General features: G+C 38.9%; 1 protein-coding gene across 1 annotated transcript in view; it reads left to right on the top strand.

Moving 5' to 3' along the window:
• Positions 1 to 24,680, top strand: part of LOC106871393 (intraflagellar transport protein 122 homolog) — a 258,134-nt gene that overhangs the window by 24,824 nt on the left and 208,630 nt on the right. The window contains 2 exon segments of the mRNA XM_089349475.1: positions 892 to 1,025; positions 23,437 to 23,516. Of these exon segments, the coding sequence (XP_089205601.1) occupies positions 892 to 1,025; positions 23,437 to 23,516 (214 nt within the window).

Genomic DNA, 24,680 nt, shown 5'->3' with positions numbered 1-24,680 from the left:
CAGAGACGTTGCTGAGTTCCTTTCATGTGTTGGGCCTCATGGAGGCAATGACTGAGACCTTTGGCATTATGTCGTGCTTGAGAAGAAGACCCATCAAGTCGAGCAAAATCGCAGTCGTTGCAGATGCTGGCGTCATGCAAATTGACACCCATGCTGGTGGCCTGTAAATGCACCCCTGTGTCACATAAATGGCACCTGAGCTCATGGCACATAAAAGTACCCATTACACTCATGGAGTGGTTTGCATTAGGAAGGACATCTAACCAAATCAGACTGAAGTCTGGTGCAGCCTTCCAGCGTACCAGCCCTAGTCAAACTGTCCAACCCATGCCAGCATGGACAATGGACGTTAAATGATGATGATGATGGTTGTGTATTCATTATTCACTCATTTATTATTGTTCCTATTTTATATTATGCCGATCACAATCATCATCATCATCAGCAGCAGCATTTAACATGCGTTGTCCATGTTGGCATGTGTTGGATGGTTTGATTAGAGCTGGTAAGCTGAGGGGCTGCACCAGATTCCAGTCTGATTTCGTATGGTTTCTACAGCTGGATGCCCCTCTCAACGCCAACCACTCGGAGAGTGGAAATCTTTTGTCACACACCTGTGACCTCTTCAGCAACTCTTCCATCCCACATGCATCCTCCTGCTCTGTTTAGTCCATTCTGTCTAGACAGATTTCCAGTCAATAGACATAGGATAAAATACGAACAGTAATAAACAAACGAAGAACGAATATATAGCACATGCATTTATTTGGCAAGGAAAACAAAATAACCACCCTAAAATATAATAATATTTTGACATTTATATCCCATAAAGGGCTGGGATTCATTATTTTATTTCAAAAAACTTTTTTTTTTTACTTTTTATTTTCACAGGCCTTTGGGGACCAGAGGAAAAAAGGGTTGACAAGACAAAAATCAACAGCCGCATAACTTGCGCTTCGTGGACCAACGATGGTCTTTTCATGGCATTGGGGTTATTCAATGGTGTTGTCAGTATTCGGTCAAAGGTAACGTAACTGTAATTTTATGTTTGAATCCTCTTTATCGTTTTTATATCTTTTATTTTTTACTTCTTGTTTCAGTTGTTGAAGTATGGCCTAGTCAAACAAATCAACCCCAGTACTTAGTGTTTTACATCTGGTACTTAGTACACCTTATATGTTATTAAATTTAGGACACCATTACATGTTATTAAATTTAGGACACCTTATATGTTATTAAATTTAAGAGACCTTTACATATTATTAAATTTAGGACACCATATGTTATTAAATTTAGGACATCTCATCTGTTATTAAATTTAGGACACCATTACATGTTATTAAATTTAGGACACCATTACATGTTATTAAATTTAGGACACCTTATATGTTATTAAATTTAGGACACCTTTACATATTAAATTTAGGACACCATATGTTATTAAATTTAGGATACCATATGTTACTAAATTTAGGACACCTTATTGAATTTAGGACACCTCATATGTTATCAAATTTAGGACACCTGATATTTTATTAGATTTAGCCTGGATACCTTATATGAGCCAATGGCTTGGGAAGGGTCTTTGACCTTTTTTTAAAATAGAAATATGCTTTCCAGTAGCTGATGTGAAAATTCCTGTTTTTTTTTTTTATGAAGTATCTCTACCGCAACCACCATGGTTATCATCACAATGATAATCAATGCTAGAAAAAAAAAAAACAATCATCAATATTATTGCTTCATCATCAATTCTGTTTCTCTAACTATCAGTGTCACCCCCACTACATCCCCATAACTCTTAGCTTCACTCTTTCCCTTTCTACCTTTCTTATTATTGATGTCCGCACACACGCACTCTCTCTCTCTCTCTCTCTCTCTCTCTCTCTCTCTCTCTCTTTCTCTCTCATCTCTGCTTATACCTCTCTATCTTTAATCTTTCTCCAATCTTATCCATTGATTCTCCTATTCTGTTACAGTCTTTGCTGTCTCTGTCACGGATATGGGATATTCAACAACGTAATTTATCAGTGAAGAGCCACTGACTACATCATATAATCCTCTCATATAATTTATACCTTGTTATTTTCACCCGTTCTTACTGCACACTAAGCTTTATTGACATTTCCAAAAGACAATCTAATGTATTTTAAGATGCCATCTAAGTCACATGTAATCTCTTGCTTATGTTCATGTCTCCATTTCCTTTAGCCTTTTAGCTTTTTCCTTTTCTTTTCTTTTTGAACCAAAGGCTGGTTCCATCTTGTTTGCTGCTTTGGTCTGTACTTTAGCGACAATTGTACTTTTACCAGTATATGTAAAGTATTCACTTCACCTTTCTGTTGTAAAGTGCTGTGAAGTCAAATAGTAAAATGACTATTAGTAATCCGATTGTTGCAAAATTTGGAGATGAGCATTATCTAACTTTACTTTCTAAACTCATCCAATGAAAGTGTATCTGAATACACTTCTAACTACTAAAAAATTATTTGAGGCCTGTTGTGTTGTGTATGTATGTATGTGTGTGTGTATGTATGTATATATATTTATGTAAGTATGCATCGTCATCATCATCATCATCATCATCGTTTAACATCCGCTTTCCATGCTAGCATGGGTTGGACGATTTGACTGAGGACATGCGTATGCTTGCAAGGAATGAAGCCAGTATGCTCCGATGGATGTGTAATGTCAGTGTGCATACTCGACAGAGTGTAAATACCTTGAGAGAAAAGTTGGACCTAAGAAGCATCAGTTGTGGTGTGCAAGAGAGGCGATTGCGTTGGTAGGGTCATTTGGTGAGAATGGATTAGGATAGCTGTGTGAAAAAGTGCCACAACCTAGCGGTTGAAGGTACCTGTGGAAGAGGTAGATCCAGAAAGACCTGGGATGAGGTAGTGAAGCACAACCTTCGAGCATTAGGCCTCACCGAAGCAATGACTAGTGACCAAGACCTTTGGAAATATGATGTGCGTGAGAAGACCTGGCAAGACAAGTGAGACCATAACCTGTGGCCTTTACCAGGGGTGTAGCTGGTAAAACAATTGTTGTAATGGAAACTTGGGAATCTAGAATTTCAGGGTTGTGGGTCTGGATTCAGCTCAGAATGTTTTTAATTTATTCACGGAGTTGGTCTGATTCCAACTTGGTAGGATATGTTGGGCTACAGCCTCTAGGAGTAAAGTTGAAAAAGTGTCACACACTGACTCACTGAGAGTCGCATTTATTATATTAGATAGAAGAAATCCAAACGAGAGCTGGTCTTGGCAGAATTTGAACTTACAATATAAAAGTTTGAAATTAAATTTTTCCTCCTATCTAGTAAAATATTGTATGTGCCACTAACATTTTAAAAGTGAAAAACTCAAATTTGAAGATATTCTTATAATTGTAAAAAAAAAAAAAGTCAGAATTTTTGTGAATTAAAATGTAATCAACAATTAATTAAAAGTTTGACAATTCATTTTAAATTTGGAAAAAAATGTCATCTTTTTCTCTCATTCAGGAGAAAGATTAATTTTAATTAAAGAAGATTAATTTAAATTTCAATTACAATACGATAGACTCTCTTATGCAAAACAGTACTGCAACAAAAGCTGCAAAATCTGATATGTTGAATGACTATTGATAAAAGTCCCTTATTCTGTATGCAATGAAACCGATCAGTACAGCAGGGGGCCCACATGTGAATGGGTCTCTAAATGAATGAATTGAATAGTGAATGGTTTTTCTGAAGAAAATTAAACTTGCATAATAAGCTGAAATTTGATCACGAGCACATGAACATGTGTTCTACACCTCAACAACAAACAACGTCTACAGCTTTGGTGTCCCTGCTATCTGACTCACTTGCTCCCCCAGTGGAGCATTTGTCTGTCGAATGTGGTCAACCTTTGTGAAGTACATGGTGAAGAACTTATTGCTCAGAGCTGGCTCAACTAACCTCAGATGAATGCCGTCACAAGTATAAGGACACCAAGTCACATGTATTAGGGACTGGGAACCTATTTGCTTAATGTGAACTACAAAGCATGGGTAGATTATGGATGTTTATAACTACTGGAAGAACATGTAGCAGTGGTATGTTCCATGAAGAAATTGTATAGCAAGCAGTTTTTCTAATGAAAATTATTCAGCCAATGAGGTGAAATCCAAACACAAACCTTGTGTAGACTATGCATACATGTAAATGGCTGGAGGAGTATGTATAAATGGTTTGTTAATGTCCTTTTATGCATTTCATGTGGTTTGCAGATTTTGATATTTTATAGACAAAAATAATATTTCTCAACTTTTGTTTTTGTTAACATCATAACTAGGGATTAACAGAAGCAAAACAAAAGGGGAAAATATGTACACACACATACAGACACACATGTATGTGTGTGTATAAATATAAATATATATATGTGTGGCTGTGTGATCAGAAGTTTGCTTCCCAACCACATGGTTCCGGGTTCAGTCCAACTGTGTGGCACTTTGGGCAAGTGTCTTCTACTATAGTCTCGGGCTGACCAAAGCCTTATGAGTGGATTTGGTAGACGGAAACTGAAAGAAGCCCATCGTGTGTGTGTGTGTGTGTGTGTATATATATATATATATATATATATATATGTATGTGTTTGTGTGTCCATGTTTGTCCCCCACCATCGCTTGACAACCAATGTTGGTATGTTTACATCCCCATCACTTAGTGGTTCAGCAAAACAGACTGATAGAATAAGTACTAGGCTTACAAGGAATAAGTCCCGGGGTTGAGTAAAGGCATATATATATATATATATATATATATATATGTTGGCATATATATATGTATATATATATATATATATATATATATATATATATATATATATATATATATATATATATATAGAGAGAGAGAGAGAGAGAGAGAGAGAGGGACCCAGCTGTACATGAAAAATGTAGTAATAGTGTTTCAGCTAATGTGTTTGCGATTCAACATCTCAGACAAACTAAATGTATTGTTGCAACAGCCTGCAATAAGCCCTGTGGCTGCGTAGACTGCCGTGATAGTTCATTAGAAGTTGTAGACAGGTTCTATAAACTGAATTTGTCTAATTGGTGTTGACATGCAGCAAATGACATTTTATAAGCAGGTGTTAAATGTTAATGGCGGAGGTGTTGCTAACTCCTGCCTTTTGATGACAAAGCATTCTTCCTTAAAGGTCATTTGCATGATGTACAAGATGCGATGTTGATCAGCTGATAAGACACAGACTATGAAGATAGTCTACGTAGCTTGAATTAGCTGGGGAAAACAGATTCTTTTTTTTATTGTGTTGACTAAATTTAATGAAGAGAGTTCAAATGTCAAGAAGGCAATGCCATAGTGATACATCAAGTTAATTAACCCTTTAGTTACGATATTCCTCTTGTAATGCACTGTCTGTGTTTCAATTAAATTTAAAAATAAGGAAAAAATTTATTAAAATAACTATATTATTAACCTTTCGGTTACCATATTTCTGTTGAAATTTTCTACCTTTGTCTTAATTAATTTCAAAAACTGTGAAGAATTTTCTAAAATAACTTTGTCATTATCAAGCTGGTATTTAAGGCAGCAAGCTGGCAAAATCGTTAGCAAGCTTGGCAAAATGCTTAGCGGTGTTTTGCCTGTTGCTATATTCTGAGTTCAAATTCCTCCAAGGTCGACCCTGCGTTTCATCCTTTCGGATTGATAAATTCAGCACCAGTGTAACTGACTACTCCCCTCCCCCTAAATGGTTGCCCCTGTGGAAAAATTTGAAACTATTATTGAGCTGGTATTTGGAACATCAATTGATATGGAATTTTGTTGGAAGATTTTGATTTGTTGCCACACTTTAGCTAAAATATGCTTCATATACTCTTTTACTCTTTACTCTTTTACTTGTTTCAGTCATTTGACTGTGGCCATGCTGGAGCCCCGCCTTTAGTCGAGCAAATCGACCCCAGGACTTATTCTTTGTAAGCCTAGTAGTTATTCTATCAATGTCTTTTGTCGAACCGCTAAGTTACGGGGACGTAAACACACCAGCATCGGTTGTCAAGCGATGTTGGGGGGACAAACACAGACACACAAACACACACACGCACACACACACACACATATATATATATATATATATATATATATATATATATACATATATACGACGGGCTTCTTTCAGTTTCCGTCTACGAAATCCACTCACAAGGCTTTGGTCGGCCCGAGGCTATAGTAAAAGGCACTTGCCCAAGGTGCCATGCAGTGCGACTGAACCTAGAACCATGTGGTTGGTAAGCAAGCTACTTACCACACAGCCACTCCTGCACCTATATGGTTCAATTAATTTTGAAGAACAATAAAGAATTTGTTGAAATAACTTTGCTGTTATTAAGCTGGTGTTTGGAAAAACATTTTGGTGGAATGTTTTAATCCAGACCATTTTATGTCAATGGTTCTCAACTGGGGCCATGTGAACTCTGGAGGTCCATATAAGATTTCTGATGGTCCATGCAAGCAAAGCAGTAAATTGGGGATCCATAGTAGTATTCTAAAGGTGCATGAAGAATTTTGATTTTGTTGTGTTTATTGCAAAAAACAGCCTGGTTTCTTTCTCTAATCATCATCGTCATCGTTTAACGTCCGCTTTCCATGCTGGCATGGGTTGGATGGTTTGAATGGGGATTGGTGAGCCAAATGGCTGCACCAGGCTCCAATCTGATCTGGCAGAGTTTCTACAGCTGGATGCCCTTCCTAACGCCAACCACCCCAAGAGTGTAGTGGGTGCTTTTATGTGCCACCGGCACGAGGGCCAGTCAAGCAGTACTGGCAATGGCCACGTTCAAATGGTGTTTTTATGTGCCACCTGCACAGGAGCCAGTCCAGCGGCACTGGCAATGCCCTCGCTCAAATGTTGTTTTCTACGTACCACCGGCACAAGTGCAGGTAAGGCGATGCTGGTAACGATCACACTCGAATGGTGCTTTTTATGTTTTATGTAGTTCAGCCTACACAAGTGAATGAGTGGAAAACAAACTGGAAATTTTGAAAGAAATACCTATAAAATTAGCTTTTAAACATTGAATAGCTGTTGGAGTCCATGAGGGAAAATAGTAATCAAAAGGGTTAGTAGATAAAACTTAGTTTAGAAAAACTGATTTAAAACATAAAACATGCATTCTAGAATCAAAGACAGTTTCTGGCTGTTTGATATGGAAAGAAATGCCAAGCTAAGTAAAAGGATGTTTGTCATTGCATATAGGCTTGTCCCCAGCATCTCTCTCTGGATGAGTATTCCTAATCTTGTGGGCTTGTAGATGCTGGTGCTATGTAAATGTACCTATGCCAGTGCTGCATAAAAAAACACCCAGGTATCCGGCTGTGGAAACCATTCCAAAACAGACAAGGAGCCTTGTCAAACCATCCAGCTCATGCCAGCATGGAAAATGGACATTAAATGATGATGATAATGATGATGATGATGGTGAATACACACACACACACACACACACACACACACACACACACACACACACACACACACGCACACACACACAGACACACATTAAGTGTATAATAAATTTATGGAATGAATTTCTATAAATATAAATCCAATCATATTTGTCAAAAATGGTGGAGGTAAGATGTAAAAAAGTTGTAAGAAGTTTGTTATATCCAAACTTAGATATATATATATATTTATGAAACTTACTTGGAAAAGGATGCGTGGCGTTCGATCATATAATAATATAAATAATATAGAAATATATGCATATATACATACATACATATATGTACATACCTACATATATACATGCATATATGGGTACAGGACATTAAAAAAAACGATGAAAAACGAAAATATAGAAAACGAACTTTTTTCGAACAACGAAGAAAACAAACAGAGAAATGAGGCATGCAACATAAAGAATGTACCCCTTCGTCAGTTGTCCCTGTTTGATATGCATATTAGAATGGTGTATTAAGTTTGTGTTGTGTAATGAATGTAAACAATCTAATATTCTTTTCTACTCTAGGCACAAGGCCCGAAATTTTAGGGGAGGGTGCCAGTCGATAAGATTGACCCAGTATGCAACTGGTACTTAATATATCGACTCTGAAAGGATGAAAGCCAAAGTTGACCTTGGCAGAATTTGAACTCAGAACGTAAAGACAGACAAAATACCGCTAAGTATTATGACCGGCATGCTAACAATTCTGCCAGCTCGCTGCCTTGAAAGTAATCTAATATTAATAGTGTTGTTGATGTGGTGCTTTCATCCAGTTGCAACTGTGAAAATTTTGTAAATATTCAGTTGTACAAGGTGTTTAGAAAGTTACTCTGCAGTGAATTTCTTTCATCTTGTGCATGCGCAACTTGGCTATCACTGTGTGGGTGGCCAGGTGTCAGCCATTGCCCCTCAGTCACTGTGTAGCCTTCAGCGTGTCAACATGCTAACCATTGAAGAACGTACATTTTTAGTTGAATGGATGTTTCGAGCTAGAAACAAATACACAGATCTTGTGAAACAGAATTTCAGTGAAACTTTTCCAAATACTGTTGTTCCACATCATGACACTGTGCGGGAATTGATAAGGAAATTTAGAAACACAGGCTCAGTGGAAGACACAGCAAGAAGTAGTAGGCCTACTGTTCTTTTAGAGGAAACACTCTCCAATATTTCTGATAAACTGTTGGCAAGTCCTTACACAAATTGTCACAGGAAACGGAAATCAGCCTAGGATGTGCTCACACAGCAGTAAAGAAGAAATTAAATTTTATGTATTGAAAATGAAGGACAACACTTTCAACTCCTCTTATAAAGTTTTTTAAAGTCTTGTAAAGTCTAATATATTCTTTTGTAGTCTTATACCATCTTATATTTATTTTGCAATAAAATACTTACTGTGGAGAGACTTTTTAAGCACCCTGTAGAATAGACATAAGTCCACTCAATGTACAATGGCAGCTGTGAATTATTGCTTGCTTTAAGAGGAAATTTAATTGTTTGGTATTATACTTGTCCAGTTAGATTGAAATCCGGTGCGAAACTGCATAAATACATATTTTACAAAGTAGGGTGTATAATTGCTGTCCATTTCAGAGAATACTAAAATTGTGATCAAATTTGTGATGCTTGTTATAGAACAGAGAAGGCCATATAGCTACATGTATTATCATCATCATCATCATTTAATGTCTGTTTTCCATGCTGGCTTGGGTTGGACGGTTTAACTGAGGACTGACTGGCAAGCCAGGAGGCTGCACTTGGCTCCAATCTGATCTGGCAAGGTTTCTACAATTGGATGCCCTTCCTAATGCCAACCGCTCCGAGAGTGTAATGGGTGCTTTTTATGTGCCACTGGCATAGGAGCCAGTCAGATAGCACTGGCTTCGACCACGTTTGGACGGTGCTTTTTACATGTCACTGGCACAGGAGCCAGTCAGGGGCACTGGCATTGACCACGTTTGGATGGTGCTTTTTAGGTGTCACTGGCATGGGGAGCCAGTCAGGCGGCACTAGCATTGACCTACGCTTGAATGGTGCTTATTATGTGCCACCAGCATGGGTGCCAGTCAGGTGGCACTGGCACTGGGCATGACTAATGAATATATATATATATATATATTTATACATACATATATGTAATTTTATGAGGATTCATATGAATCAAGGCACGTCAACTGGTAGGATGCCAAAAATGGCTAGGTATGATAACATAGACCTCACAGTGAAATAAACAGTATTGAAGACATTGAATGTTGGTAGGGTACCATGAATATGCAAATACCAAATCCAGTTTAAACCATCGATTTTTACCTGATTATGGTGGATTATATATCATGATGTAATCTTTTATGACTGCATTAAATAAATAAAATTGTACCAAAACAGTCATTGTAAAGTTTAAACACCATTTATGTTTACTTTTTATATAGATACAGATATCGCTGTATGGTTAAGTAGCTTGCTTCTCAACCACATGCTCTTGGGTTCAATCTCACTGTGCAGTACTTTGGGCAAGTGTCTTCTGTGACCCTATGCTGCCAGATCCTTGTGAGTGGATTTGGTAGATGGAAACTGAAAGAAGCCCATTGATGTATGTATTTATGTGTGTGTGTGTGTGTGTGTGTATGAGAGAGGAATGTGTTTGCATGTGTTCCTTTGTCTAGACATCATGTGATGGTTTTAACAAGCATTACTGTCATACAAGTGATTCTGGGCATAGGAAAATATTACCTTGCTTTGAAAACAGGTGAGGGTTGGTGACAGGCAGGGCATCCAGCTGCAGAAAGAAATCTGCCACAATGAATTCCATCTGAGCCATGCAAGCATGGAAAAGTAGACCTTAAACGATGACAATAACAATGATGATGACGGCAACAATGATGATGACGAAGACGAGGGTAATGATGAGAACAACGTTGATGAGGATTATATGTAGTATAGTGATACATTTCGTGTAGTAAGTATCAAGGTGGTGCTCCAGCATGGCTGCAGTCAAATGACTGAAACAAGTATGAGAATGGAAGAATATAGATAGAATGGTCAATATTTTGGTAGGAATTAACCATGCATAGCAGTCATTGTGTTGTGCAGTAAATTTGACTACTTAGGTTCCAATATGTTGTTGGTAGCTTATTGCAACAAATGTAATGAGGTGCAATAATGTGGAGGCGCAATGGCCCAGTGGTTAGGGCAGCGGACTCGCGGTCATAGGATCGCGGTTTCGATTTCCAGACCAGGCGTTGTGAGGGTTTATTGAGCGAAAACACCTAAAAGCTCCACGAAGCTCTGGCAGGGGGTGGTGGCGAACCCTGCTGTACTCTTTCACCACAACTTTCTCTCACTCTTACTTCCTGTTTCTGTTGTGCCTGTAATTCAAAAGGTCAGCCTTGTCACACTGTGTCACGCTGAATCTCCCCAAGAACTACTTTTAGGGTACATGTGTCTGTGGAGTGCTCAGCCACTTGCACGTTAATTTCACGAGCAGGCTGTACCGTTGATCGGATCAACTGGAACCATCGACGTCGTAAGCGACGGAGTGCCAAAAAAAAAAAAAAATGATATACGATACGATAAAAATAATTTGCTTTGCAAGCACATAGCTCCAAGGTTAAGTCACCCAGTACAACCCCAGCTGTTACTGTCTTCTGCTGTAACATTGAAAGGTAGGACTGAGTGGTTTGAGAAGTTTGCCTTCCAACCACATGGTTTTGGGTTTCTTTTTCCATAAAGATGGAGTAGGTGTAGCTGTGTAAGCACAAAAAACACTTCTTGCCAGGGAGAAATATTACCTTATTTGGAAACAGGTGAGGGTTGGTGACAGGAGGGGCATCCAGCTGTAGAGAATCTGCCTCACCTAATTTTTGCTGACCCATTCGAGCATAGAAAAGAGGATGTTAGCCCTTTAGCATTTAATCCAGTCATATCTGGCCCAAATATTCTACATATGTTATGTTAAAACTGTTTTAATATGTGTTATGTTAAAACTGACCAGATCTAACCTCTCACAGCCACCCTATAAAGATCCCCTTCGGTCATAAATGACCATGGGATTGCACCTAGAAAGTTACCCTCTGAGGCATAAACCCAGGCAAGGTTGTTTATAGAAGACCAGCAGTCGCCCATGCATACCAGCTTCCCTTCTCCATGCCACTGATGTTATCCAAGGGAAAAGCAAAGGGGCCGATACAGCTTGGCACCAGTGACGTCGCAACTCATTTCTACAGTTGAGTGAACTGGAGCAACATGAAGTAAAGTGTCTTGCTCAAGAACACAACACACAGCCTGATCCAAGAATCACTAAATGAAGCTGCATGGCTCAGTAGTTAGAGCATCAGGCTCACGATCATAAGGTACCGAGTTCAATTCCTGGACCGGGTTCTATGCTGTGTTCTTGAGCAAGACACTTTATTTCACATTGCTCCAGTTCACTCAGCTGTAGAAATGAGATGCAACATCACTGGTGCCAAGCTGTATCGGTATTTGCCTTTCCCTTGGATAACATCAGTGGCATGGAGAAGGGAGGCTGGTATGCAGGGTGACTGCTGGTCTTCTGTAAACAATCTTGCCCAAACCTGTGCCTCAAATAGTTACTTTCCAGGTGCAACCCCATGGTCATTCATGACCGAAGGGACCCTTACCTACCTGAGAATGTCTTTCTAAAAATATGGAAATCTCGAAGCTACAAGATAATGTGTGATTAATTCAAAACAACTGGAATAAATAAGCAATAGATTTGACAAAGAAATCTGAATGCCAAAGGAGCTGAAACGACAATGATGATGATGATAAAAGTGATAGGATAGGAATGAGAATCAACTGCTGTCTATTGGTTGTTGAGCACTCTTATAGAATTCCATCAGTGGTTTCTGGAAGCAGTGTATAGTTAAATGTGTTATATTATCTTATATTTGCTGAGGTCAAATAGTATGCTTCAGGTGCATTCAGTGAATGAAAAATCTCTCCAGTGTATATATTTCCCCAAGAAATCATGAAATTAATAAATCCACTTGGAGTTTAACCTTCCCATTACACTCTAGTTCTATAAATCACTGGAAAACGACAACAACGACGACAACAACAACAACAACGGCAGCAGCAGTAGCAAATATATATAAAAAAAAAAGATAAATAAGATAATCTTTAATGCTATCAGTACAATGAAATACTTGGATGTATTGTGTAACACGATATACACTTGAATATCGAGAAAAACTTAATCTCCTGCTTCTTCTTCTTCTTCTTCCTCTTCTTCTTCTTCTTCCTCTTCTTCTTCTTCTTCTTCCTCTTCTTCTTCTTCTTCCTCTTCTTCTTCTTCTTCCTCTTCTTCTTCTTCCTCTTCTTCTTCTTCCTCTTCTTCTTCTTCCTCTTCTTCTTCTTCTTCTTCTTCTTCTTCTTCTTCTTCTTCTTCTTCTTCTTCTTCTTCTCCTCCTCCTCCCCCTCCCCTTCCTCCTCAACCACAGTGCTTGCCATCAGTTATCTGATGGCAAGCACTGACTGGAATTTTCTGCACGGTTAAAGGATTGCACTTTGTGCGTAGGAAATGTAATTCTAACAATAAGACCATTATTGAGATGTGATTCTAATCGTCACTCGTGTTAAGTCAGTGGAGGCGTGTGGCTGAGTGGTTTGGCTATTCGGCTCGTGATCGGGAGGCCATGACTTCGATTCCTAGCAGTCTACTGTTTCCTTAAGCAAGATGCTTTATTTCACATCACTTCAGTCTACTCAGATGGTAAAAATTAATAGTGTCTGTATTTCAAAGGGGCCAGTCTTGTTACATTCTATGTCATGCTGGATCTTCTTGAGAACTACTTCAGTCTTTTAGCATTCAGAAGGCTCTGTCAAACATAATGCTTATTTATTCACATTATTCAGACTGCAGGAGTGGCCGTGTGGTAAGAAGCTTGCTTCCCAACCACAAAGATTCAGGTTCAGTCCCACTGTGTGTTGCACCTTGGGCAAGTGCCTTCTACTATAGCCTCAGGCTGACGAAAGCCTTGTGAGTAGATTTGGTACATGGAATCCAAAAGAAGCCTGTTGTATATATATTGAAGTTGCATGGCTTAGTGGTTAGGGCATTCGGCTCACGATTGTAAGGTTGTGAGTTCGTTTCCCGACGATGCTGGAAATGATCGCGCTCAAATGGTGCTTTTTACATGCCACCGGCAGTGATCCCGCTTGGATGGTGCTGTAAGCGCTCCACTGGCACAGGTGCCAGTCATCAAATTTGGTTCAGTTTCGATCTTACTTGTCCCAACAGGTCTTCGCAAGCTGAGTTTAGTGTCCAATGAGGGAAGGTTGCTATGGGTGCCAGTCATCAAATTTGGTTCAATTTTGATTTCGATTTCACTGTTTGTGTGTGTGTCTTTGTATCTTATTTTATATAATAAATATTCTGTGTTTCTTCTTTCTGTTTTTCACTCTGATATCTATTGTGTGTGTGTTGTGTGTGTGTGTGTGTGTGTGTGTGTGTTTATTTTTTACTTGTCTCTGTCATTTCACTGTAGACATGCTGGGGCAGCACCTTGAAGAATTTTTCATCAGACGAATCGACTCTTATAGTGTTTTTGTTTTCAAGCTCGGTACCTTTTCTATCAGTTTATTTTGCTGAGCTGCTTAGTTACAAGGATGTCAGCACATCAACATTGGTTGTCAAGTGATAGTGGGAACAAACACAGACACAAAGACACACACACACATGCACACACACAGACACACACACACACACACATACACACACACATATTTGATGGGCTTCTGTCAATTTCCTTCTACCAGATCCACTTAAAAGGCTTTAGTAGAAGACTATAGTAGAAAACACCTGTCCAACGTGTTACTCAGTGGGATTGAACCCGGAACCATGTGGTTAGGAAGCAGACGTCTTAGCATACAGCCACACCTGCCCCTACTAAATATACAAATATATTCAGACATTCCCACCCACACAGCCATATGCAAACACACCAATTACAAAGTTACATGCATGTAATACCAATGTTGTGAAAATATATCTTTGTGATTATTCACCACTCTTTATGTCGCTTTTTATGTGAAATTAAAATAGTTTCTGTTCACGACATGACTACACATCCTGTTTACGTTTATTGTTGAACTAAACACAAATTTCTGTCTTACACTTGGTAAATATACGTAGAATAAACACAAACCATTCTACTTGCTTCTTCTGTTCAAATTAAACAGTGCCTAACAGAAGCATTATTCTGAGTTTCTAAAGCTAAAACAACAACAAACTTTTCCAAACCAACATTCTTTGACAGCACATTTTGGCATCTGTCTTCACACCGTCGGCATCTGCTCTGCTGTCAAAATAATTCTAAAGAGACTTCCTTTTTTCTTTTTTTTTTTTGCTTTTTGCTTTGTATTTTTGTTTCTTTGTTATATATTTATTAATACAGCAATACATAGATAAGAACTAAAACAACCATAGAACAAAACGACAAAGACTTGAACCAAGACATCTTGGCCTGTGTATTTTTGTAATTATTAAATATGATGAGCTAGAGGGTGTATTTATGTTGCCCATTATTACTTTTATGAAATGATGTCTCTTGCAAAGACACGAGAAGTTTTATATCTACATTCTGATTGTTCAGAGAAGGTTTGTCAGGCATTGATTTTCTTAGGAAAACATTGCAGCGTTTGCTTGCATTGTTTGTCAGTGGCTTGGAATTTTCTCTCGATATTATTTATGTAAATTCAGAACTTCTTGTACTTCTCACTATTTGCGCCATTTCAAACTCGTTTCATTATTACTAGATCACTAGTGAAACTAGCTAAAATGTTCTTCTTTTTATCATTTCCCCAAACCGATTCTTCAGTTTATGAAGTTCCAATCGCAATTCATTTCACTTCTTGGCAAATCCCAGCTGGCCTTTTCCATTCTTAGAGCTTCTGGACAAGTAGAAGTTTGAGTTTGGCTTTAATCAGTTCTTACCCATTCTTCTTTCTTTAAGCTTACCTAATCACACTGCAGAGAAAAACTACTTGATATTTCTTAAAGAAAGAAAATTACATTAGATTTGCAATTTCTCTATGCATGCTATTGCAGACAATGAGTTTAGTTTTAATAATTCAGCAGATACATGGTGAAATGGGATTTTTGTACGAAGCCAAGTGCAAATCTTTGTTTGTATGTCTTTATTGATGGAAATTTCGAAAGTGCTGTGAATCATTCTAAGTACATATACAAACCTTGTGCTCTGCTAGTTTCTGAATACAGGTTGTTGTGATTTCAAAATCAATATAAGCAATATTTAGAAATTTTGCAGACCACCAACGAAACTTGGCCTTTGCTGTAATGCTTTTTTTCAATACCATAAGCCAGCTTAAAAAAGAAAATGAAAAGTAGAAAGAAAAGAAAAATCATGCGGAGTAAAAATTACTTAACTCTTTTGTGCATAGAAAATATTTCCAAAAGGTAATTAAGATGGTTTGTACGAAAATGTCTTCTTTAGATAAGAGTAAAGAAGATGCTAGCCTGTATCTTTTCTATGACGAAAAGTCGTATTTTGGATACGACTAAATACATTTCTATAGCTTTAATAATCTAAGAAGTTCAGTTATCTGAGAAGATAGTTGGGCAAGACTTATATCCACCATTATCTTTGTCACTCCTGAATCTTCTTTTGTGAAACCACTTATCTTCATTTTATCTCCTTTTCTCAGTTTTATTTATAATTTTTGGTTTAATTTTCTTTTTCCATGCTCCTGTTGTATTGAAATGAAAATGTCACATAACCAGTAGCTGTGTTGTTGGGGTTAGAGTATATATGAGTTCATCTTCATACAGGGTGTTGATGACTGATAGAATCCACCTCTTCTCCAGGCTGTGGACTATAGATATAAACCAAAGGGATGAGAAATAAAGTAAAACTGGTTTCAAATTTAAGCACAAGACCAGCAAGTTCAGCAGAGGGGGTAAGTCGATTGCATTTACCCCAGTGTTCCATCTGGTACTTATTTTATCGATGCCAAAAGGATAAAAGGCAAAATAGACTTCAATGGAGTTTGAACTCAGAATGTAAAGACAAATGAAATGGTTTCAAATTTTGGCACAAAGCCAGCAAGTTTGTGGGAGCAGGTAATTCGATTACATCAACCCCAGTGTTCAACTGCAACCGGTACTTATTTCATTAATCTTGAAAGGATGAAGGGCAAAGTCAACCTTGGCAAAATTTGAACCCAGAATGTAAAAATCGACAGATTGGTGCTAAGCATCTTAACTGGCATCCTTACAATTCTGCCAGCTTCCCGTCTTATCTTTGCATGCATCAATGAATGCAAATCATGTATGGCTGTATACATTGATGTCCATGTAGGAAAACGTAAAATTCATGAAGTTGAATAATTGTTATCATTGTTTGGCCTCTGGTCAACCCTGACTGGCCAAACTTATGAACAAAGACAGCCTACATGTTACCGTCGCATCTTGTTATCAGACATGGTGAGGCATGTCTGTTTGGTATAAAGCTTGCTTCCCAGCCATATGATTCTGGGTTCAGTTCCACTGCGTGGCACCTTGGGCAAGTATCTTCTACTATAGCCTCGGGCTGACCAAAGCCTTTGGTTGATGAAAACTGAAAGAAGCCCGTTGTGTATATGTATGTATATACTCTTTTACTCTTTTACTTGTTTCAGTCATTTGACTGTGGCCATGCTGCAGCACCACCTTTAGTCGAGTAAATCGACCCCAGAACTTATTCTTTGTAAGCCTAGTACTTATTCTATTGGTCTCTTTTGCCGAACCGCTAAGTTATGGGGACGTAAACACACCATCATCGATGTCAAGCGATGCTGGGAGGACAAACACAGACAAACAAACATATACACACACATACATACATACATACATATATATATATATATATATATATATATATATATATATATATATATATATATATATATATATATACATATATACGACAGGCTTCTTTCAGTTTCCATTTACCAAATCCACTCACAAGGCTTTGGTCGGCCCGAGGCTATAGTAGAAGACACTTGCCCAAGGTGCCTGCAGTGGGACTGAACCCGGAACCATGTGGTTGGTAAGCAAGCTACTTACCACACATCCACATGTGTATATATACATACATTCACGCACATACATATATATGTGTGTGTGTCTCTGTGTTGGTCCCTCCACCATTGCTTTCCAACTGGTGTTGGTGTGTTTACATCCCTATAACTTAATGGTTCGGCAAAATGATTGAAACTAGTAAAAGAATAAAATAATACAACTACATAATGCCAGGTGGGGATCTGATATGAGCAACATTTGGCTGGTATTTCTAGCAGATTAAGTGACCTCACCAAGACTTCCTCGTTGGGGAGTTTGTCATTGAGACTGATCTGAGGTTAACATTTTTTTTTATACAATGATAATTACTGTGCCAAAATAAACATTAAATTTTACTCTATTATTTCTTGGAATATTCTGGAAACTATATTTATCAGAATTATGTTCTTGAGTTGAATTTTTATGTTTATTTTGTTAGAGTGGTGTTCCATGCCCACACATTTTGGTTTTTTTTTTCTCTCTTTGTGAATTTTACTATTGCAGTTGTGTAGGCGTCATTACCGTTTTCTTCATTGGATTTAGAATGTGTCTATGATTATTTCCATAATACAGCTTAGTAACTACTTCTAAATGTAATATCTGGTTAGTCGATTGTAATTAAGACAATACAAATCTTAGAATGGAGTTACAAAATCTCTTCTCTGAAAGTGTAATCTCTACTTAACAGCAATTGAAGCAGTACTGATGCTAAAAGGTAATCCTGATTTCCAACATAATGTGCAGTTTGTGTTGGAACATAGAATACTGTGTTATTTACCCGAGTGTGGTTGATACCAGTCCCAACGGACTGGCTCCTGTGCCAGTGGCACGTAAAAAGTATCATTTGAGTGTGGTCATTGCCACTGCTGCCTGACTGGCTCCTGTGCTGGTGACACTTAAAAAGCACCATTTGAGCGTGGTCATTGCCAGTGCTGTGTGACTGGTTCCTGTGCCGATGGCATGTAAAAAGCACCATTCAAGCATGGCCGATTCCAGTACTGCTTCACTGGCTCCCATGCTGGTGGCACATAAAAAGCACTATTCGAGCATGGTCATTGCCAGTGTTGCCTGACTGGCTCCTGTGCTGGTGGCACATAAAAAGCACCATTTAAGCATGGTCGAAGACAGTGTTCCCTGACTGGCCCCCATGCCAGTGGTACATAAATTGCACCCACTACAATCTCAGAATGGTTGGCATTAGGAAGGGGATCCAGCTGTAGAAACATTGCCAGATCAGATGGAGCATGGTGTCGCCTCTTGGCTTGCAAGTCCCCAGTCAAACTGTCCAACAATTGCAAAAGTCAAATCCCTGCAACCTATACGTGTCTACTTTGAAGCTTCGATGTTCTAATTTTTCATTTCCAACCCATGCCAGCATGGAAGACGGACATTACAATGAAGACGAAGATGGTGATGATAATGATGATAATGATGATGGTGGTGGTGGTGATGGTGATGGTAGTGGTGATGGTGGTGGTGGTTGTGGTGATGATAATGATGATGATGATGATGATGGTGGTGCTGATGGCAGTGGTGGCGGTGGTGGTGATTTCTGTTCATAGATTCATTTTTTTTTTTTTCCGTTAGGAAGAAAAGAAACATTAAACAACAGCAATAACGCATCAACAATACAAACAATACAAAACAACATCAACAACAAAAACAACAACAGCAACTGCAACAACAAATATACAGTGTGATTGAAGTTTGTTTTTCATTCCGTTTGGGAGTTTGAAGTCTAACCACAAAGATGCACAGTAACATACTTTCAGCAGATTTTGTTTGGGAAGAGGAGAAAAATAATTTTTGGAAGTGATATGAGAGGCCTTTACACATTATTATTATTATTATTATTATTATTGATATTACTGTTATTATTATTATTATTATTATTATTGTTATTAACATCAGTAATTATTGTTATTATTATCATTAATTGTTGTTATTAGTATTGTTGTTGCCTTTAAGCTACGTTGGTAGTCTCTGAGCGGAGGAATGGGCTTCTTTCTTGGAATATTTCTTTTTATTCTGTTTATTGATTAGTTGTAATTGAAAAGATCTAAAGTTGTTGCTGTTTCAATTTCTTCATTTAATAACTTTTTTTTTCCGTTTTTGTTTTTAACATTGAAAACATGCACACGATTCCGTGAGATTTGGGAGATATTTTCTGAAAAGAAAAAAAAAAAATCAAAAAAAAAAAAGAAAGAAAAGAAAACCCCGAAAATCTTTAGGAGTTCAAGGGAACAGGATAGTGAAATTTTAGTTCCTTATTATTAATTTTTTGGTTGTTTTATTGTCTGTAAAAAAATTTAAAAAAAAACATTGAGTTTTGATGCCCGTTTCTGTAAAGATTTCAAAAAATGAAAAGAAATTTTTGAAGTTAAATAAAAAGAATTCTTTTGTTCGGGTCATTGAGTATAAGAATTTGGAAAACAATGTTGCAAAAATGTATATCTTTGCCTATCTAACATTGTTGGAAAGTTTGTTGATGGTTAATACTGTTGGATATCAGAAACAAATAGATCAATTATTAAGAGCTCCCTCTCTACAAACATACATACATACATACGTATACACACACAAACACACACACATACATGCACACTGCCTAAATACCAATCTTGAGAAATTAGGCTTCTCAAAACCAGAAAGGAGAAAGCTAATTCAAAGACTACAGATTCAATCCATCACTGGAACTGTAAACATCTGTGAAACTTTCCAGAAGTTTATCATTTAGATATATATGAGCTACTGTATGCATAAGAATACATACATAAAACAAAACAGACAAATCTGCACATAGACATACATACGTACATACATACAAACAAAAATACGCTGTTGTTGATGGCGAAATTGCAATGAAGGAGCCTTTGATCTAGGTTAGAAACTGGTTCTTTCTCTATTGGCATGAAATCTTGAAAGAAAACTGAACAATGACATACATACATATATCTACACATATGTACATGCACGCATGCATATATACATACACACATACTCTTACATACATGTGCATATGACCTGGTCAGGTCCAGGTTTTGGTTCAGGTTTATTATTATTATTATTATTGTTAAGTCAAAATTAAAAGAAGAGTGCCATTTGCTATCTTGTGAACAATATTTCGACATCTCGCGTGTCTTCCACTGGTTCAAAAAATAAATTTGTCAATCTACTTCATTTTGGTTAATATAGAAAGGATTGAGGTAACTCCTCCTGAAGATATAGAGTCAAAATTAAAAGAAGAATTGTTAGCATGTTGGACATTTCAGCTGACACTACGTTCTGAGTTCAAATTCCGCCAAGGTCGACTTTGCTGTTCATCCTTCCAGGGTCAATAAATTAATTACCTGTGATACACTGGGGTCAATCTAATTGACTAGTCCCCTCCTCCAAACTTTGCCTCTCATCCTTTCGGGATTGCTAAAATAAGCATCAGTTATGCGCTGAGGTTAATGTAATCAAATAGTCTCCCACCCTCAAAATTTCAGCCTTTGTGACTCTATTATTATTATTATTATTATTATTATTATTATTATTATTATTATCATTATTACATATTTTGTTTCTTTTTCCAGTCTTTTACAGAGTTTTGTCTCCAAAAATTGATGTAAATGTTTTTTTTTCTTATTTTGTTATCTAGTGACATAATACATGAGGTGGTTGGTGGGTGGAACAAAATTCTATACAATTGCAAAAAATTACCCAAAAAAAAAGACAGAAAAGAAAAAAAAGAAACCTAGTAACAACAATAACAACATGCTGTGCTGGCTTATCCAAGATTAGGAAGTCTACTGATATAAAACCTGATTATTTAAATAGGGTGTCTGTCTCAGAAGCTCTGCTCACAACTGTGTGTTTTTTTTTTTGTTTAGCATTATTAATTTATATCCTGTACTCATCATTATCATTATCACCACTACCACCACCACTTCCGCCACAACCACTGCACCACTATCACCACCACTGCTGCTACTACCACTGCACCACCACCAATGCCACTATCACCACCACCACCGCCACCACAACCACCAATGACATTATCACCACCACTACCACCACCACTGCCACCACCACCACCACCACCACCACCAACCTCCACCATCATCATCATCTTCACCACCACCACCGCCACTGCCACTGCTACTGCTACTGCTACTGCCGCCGCCACCACCACCACCACCACCACCACCAAACCTGAACCAAACAGTCTGTTATTTTGTCAGTGATGTGTTTTTATTTATTTATTTATTTATTGCATCTAAGGTCATAGTGAATGCAGCATCATTATTGCCACCATCACCTCACCCTCCACTGTTACCATTATGTCCACCACAACCACAAACAACACCACTACCACCACTACCATTGTGACCACTGCCATCACCTCCACACCCACTACTGCTGGCACCACCATTGTCATCACTTCTGCTGCCACCATCATTGTCATCACTTCTGCTGCCACCACCACCATTGCTACCGCCACCACCACCACCACCACCACCACCACCACCACCACCACCACCACCACCACCACCACCACCACTGCCATCACTACTGCCCCCCCCCACCACCACATGCCATTGAAAGAACTTATCCTGATTTCTTCAAGGCTTTTCAGTCGGATGTAAAAGAGCCTCATCTCCAAGGAATGGGATGCCATTCTGTTGAAGGGTTAACAGCCATCCCACACTGCCCAGCTGCCACCATTACATATTCATGGCTGAGTAGACTGCAGCAATGTGAAATGAAATACCTTGCTCAAGGCCACAAGGTGTTGCTGGAGAATCCTTGACGCAGTGGCCGGGAGAACAGTATTCTGATAACTTAGGCATGCACCCACCCTGCACACCCCTTTGCATAGATACACGCATATACATATACATACACCTGCACATGCACATTAACACATACCTTTGCACACACACACACACACACAAACACACACACACACACAAACGCACACACACACACACAAACGCACACACACACACACACAAACACACACACAAATACACACACAAACACACACACACACAAACACACACGCATACACACATCCCCCTGCACACACCTTTGTATACACACACACATATACATACACCTGCACATCTACGTTAACACATACCTTTGCACACACGAACACACACACACACACACACACGAACACACACACACACACACACGTGCACGTACACACACTTCCACGCACACACACATGCCTTCATGAACACACAACACACTTTGCATGCATATACACACCTTTACACACACGCACATACACAACTACACACATACATACACACACCTTTGCACACACACATACGCATACATACATACATACATACATACAAATGCGCACATACAGACATTTCATGCACACACACACACATACACACTTTTGCATGCACATACACACCTTTGCACACACACACACCTTTACACATACACACAACTCTGCACAAACACATACACACACGTATATATACATAGACACACATGCACACATACACACCTTTCATGCACACACACACACACATACACACTTACACACTTACTTTTGCATGCACATACACACACACACCTTTATACATACACACAACTCTGCACACACATACACACATGCACGCACCTTTTACATAATCCCCTCCCACACACCCACCCACTCACACAACCTGGCCATTCACCTTTTCACTTGCTTCCTGCCCTCTCCACCCACATTCACACATCTACATCATGCAAAGTGCTATTTACTCTTATATTCTCAAATTCTCATCTCTAAACTCTAAACACCAAACGCAATTTTGTCATCATTAATTATTAATTACATCTTCGTTTCCGTGTCTCTCTCTTTGTAGACAGGTGAACAGAAAGTTCGTATTGAACGACCTGATGCCCACAATAACCCAATATGGGGGATCGCATGGAACCCCAGCCAGTGAGTATGTCTTTTTGGTCATGATTTACATTTGTGCCTAAATATATACCATCATCATCATCATCATCATCATCATCATCATCATCATCGTTTAACGTCCGTTTTCCATGCTAGCATGGGTTGGACGTTTCGACTGGGCTCTGGGAAGCCAGGAGGCTGCACCAGGTTCCAGTCTGATCTGGCAGTGTTTCTACAGCTGTATGCCCTTCCTAATGCCAACCACTCCGAGAGTGTAGTGGGTGCTTTTTTTACGTGCCACCGGTACAGGGATCAGAGGGGGGGGGGGCTGGCATTGACCATGATCAGATAGAGATTTTTATGTGCCACCAGCATGAGAGCCACTCAAGGCGGCACTGGTATTGGCCATGTTTGAATGGTGCTTTTTACATGGCACTGGCACAGGAGCCGGTCAGGGCGAGGGGACTGGCAACCTTTAATGTCCATTGTCCATGCTGGCATGGGTTGGACGGTTTTACAGCGCTGGCATGCTGAAAGGCTGCACCAGCTCATAATCTGATTTTGCATGGTTTTCTATGGCTGAATGCCTTTCCTAATGCCAACCACTCTGAGAGTGTAATGGGTACTTTTACGTACTGCCAGGACAGGTGCCATTTGCATGACACCGGGGTGTTTTTATGTACCACTGGCACAGGTGCCATTTGCATGACACTGGGATGTTTTTACGTGCCACTTCCACAGGTGCCATTTGCATGACACTGGGGGCTTTTTACGTACCACTGGCACAGGTGCCATTTGCATGACACTGGGATGTTTTTAAGTATTACTGGCACAGGTGCCATTTGCATGACACTGGGGTGTTTTTACGTGCCACTGGCACAGGTGCCATTTGCATGACACCGGGATGTTTTTACGTGTCGCTGGCACAGGTGCCATTTGCGTGACACCGGGATGTTTTTACGTGCCACTGGCACAGGTGCCATTTGCATGACACTGGGGTGTTTTTACGTGCCACTGGCACAGGTGCCAACTTGCATGACGCCGTTACCTGCCACAACTGCAATTTTGCTCAGCTTGATGGGTCTTCCCATGCACAACACAATGCTAAAGGTCTCGGTCATTGCCTCAGAGAGGCCCAAGTGGATTGTGTAATTGGTAGAGAGAATCAATAAAACATTGCTAAGTGGTATTTTTATTATCTCCCAT

Source organism: Octopus bimaculoides, chromosome 3 (genome assembly GCF_046866305.1).
Source record: "Octopus bimaculoides isolate indiv1 chromosome 3, ASM4686630v1, whole genome shotgun sequence".
NCBI lineage: Eukaryota > Metazoa > Mollusca > Cephalopoda > Octopoda > Octopodidae > Octopus > Octopus bimaculoides.
This window is presented reverse-complemented; position numbering and strand designations above follow the sequence as displayed.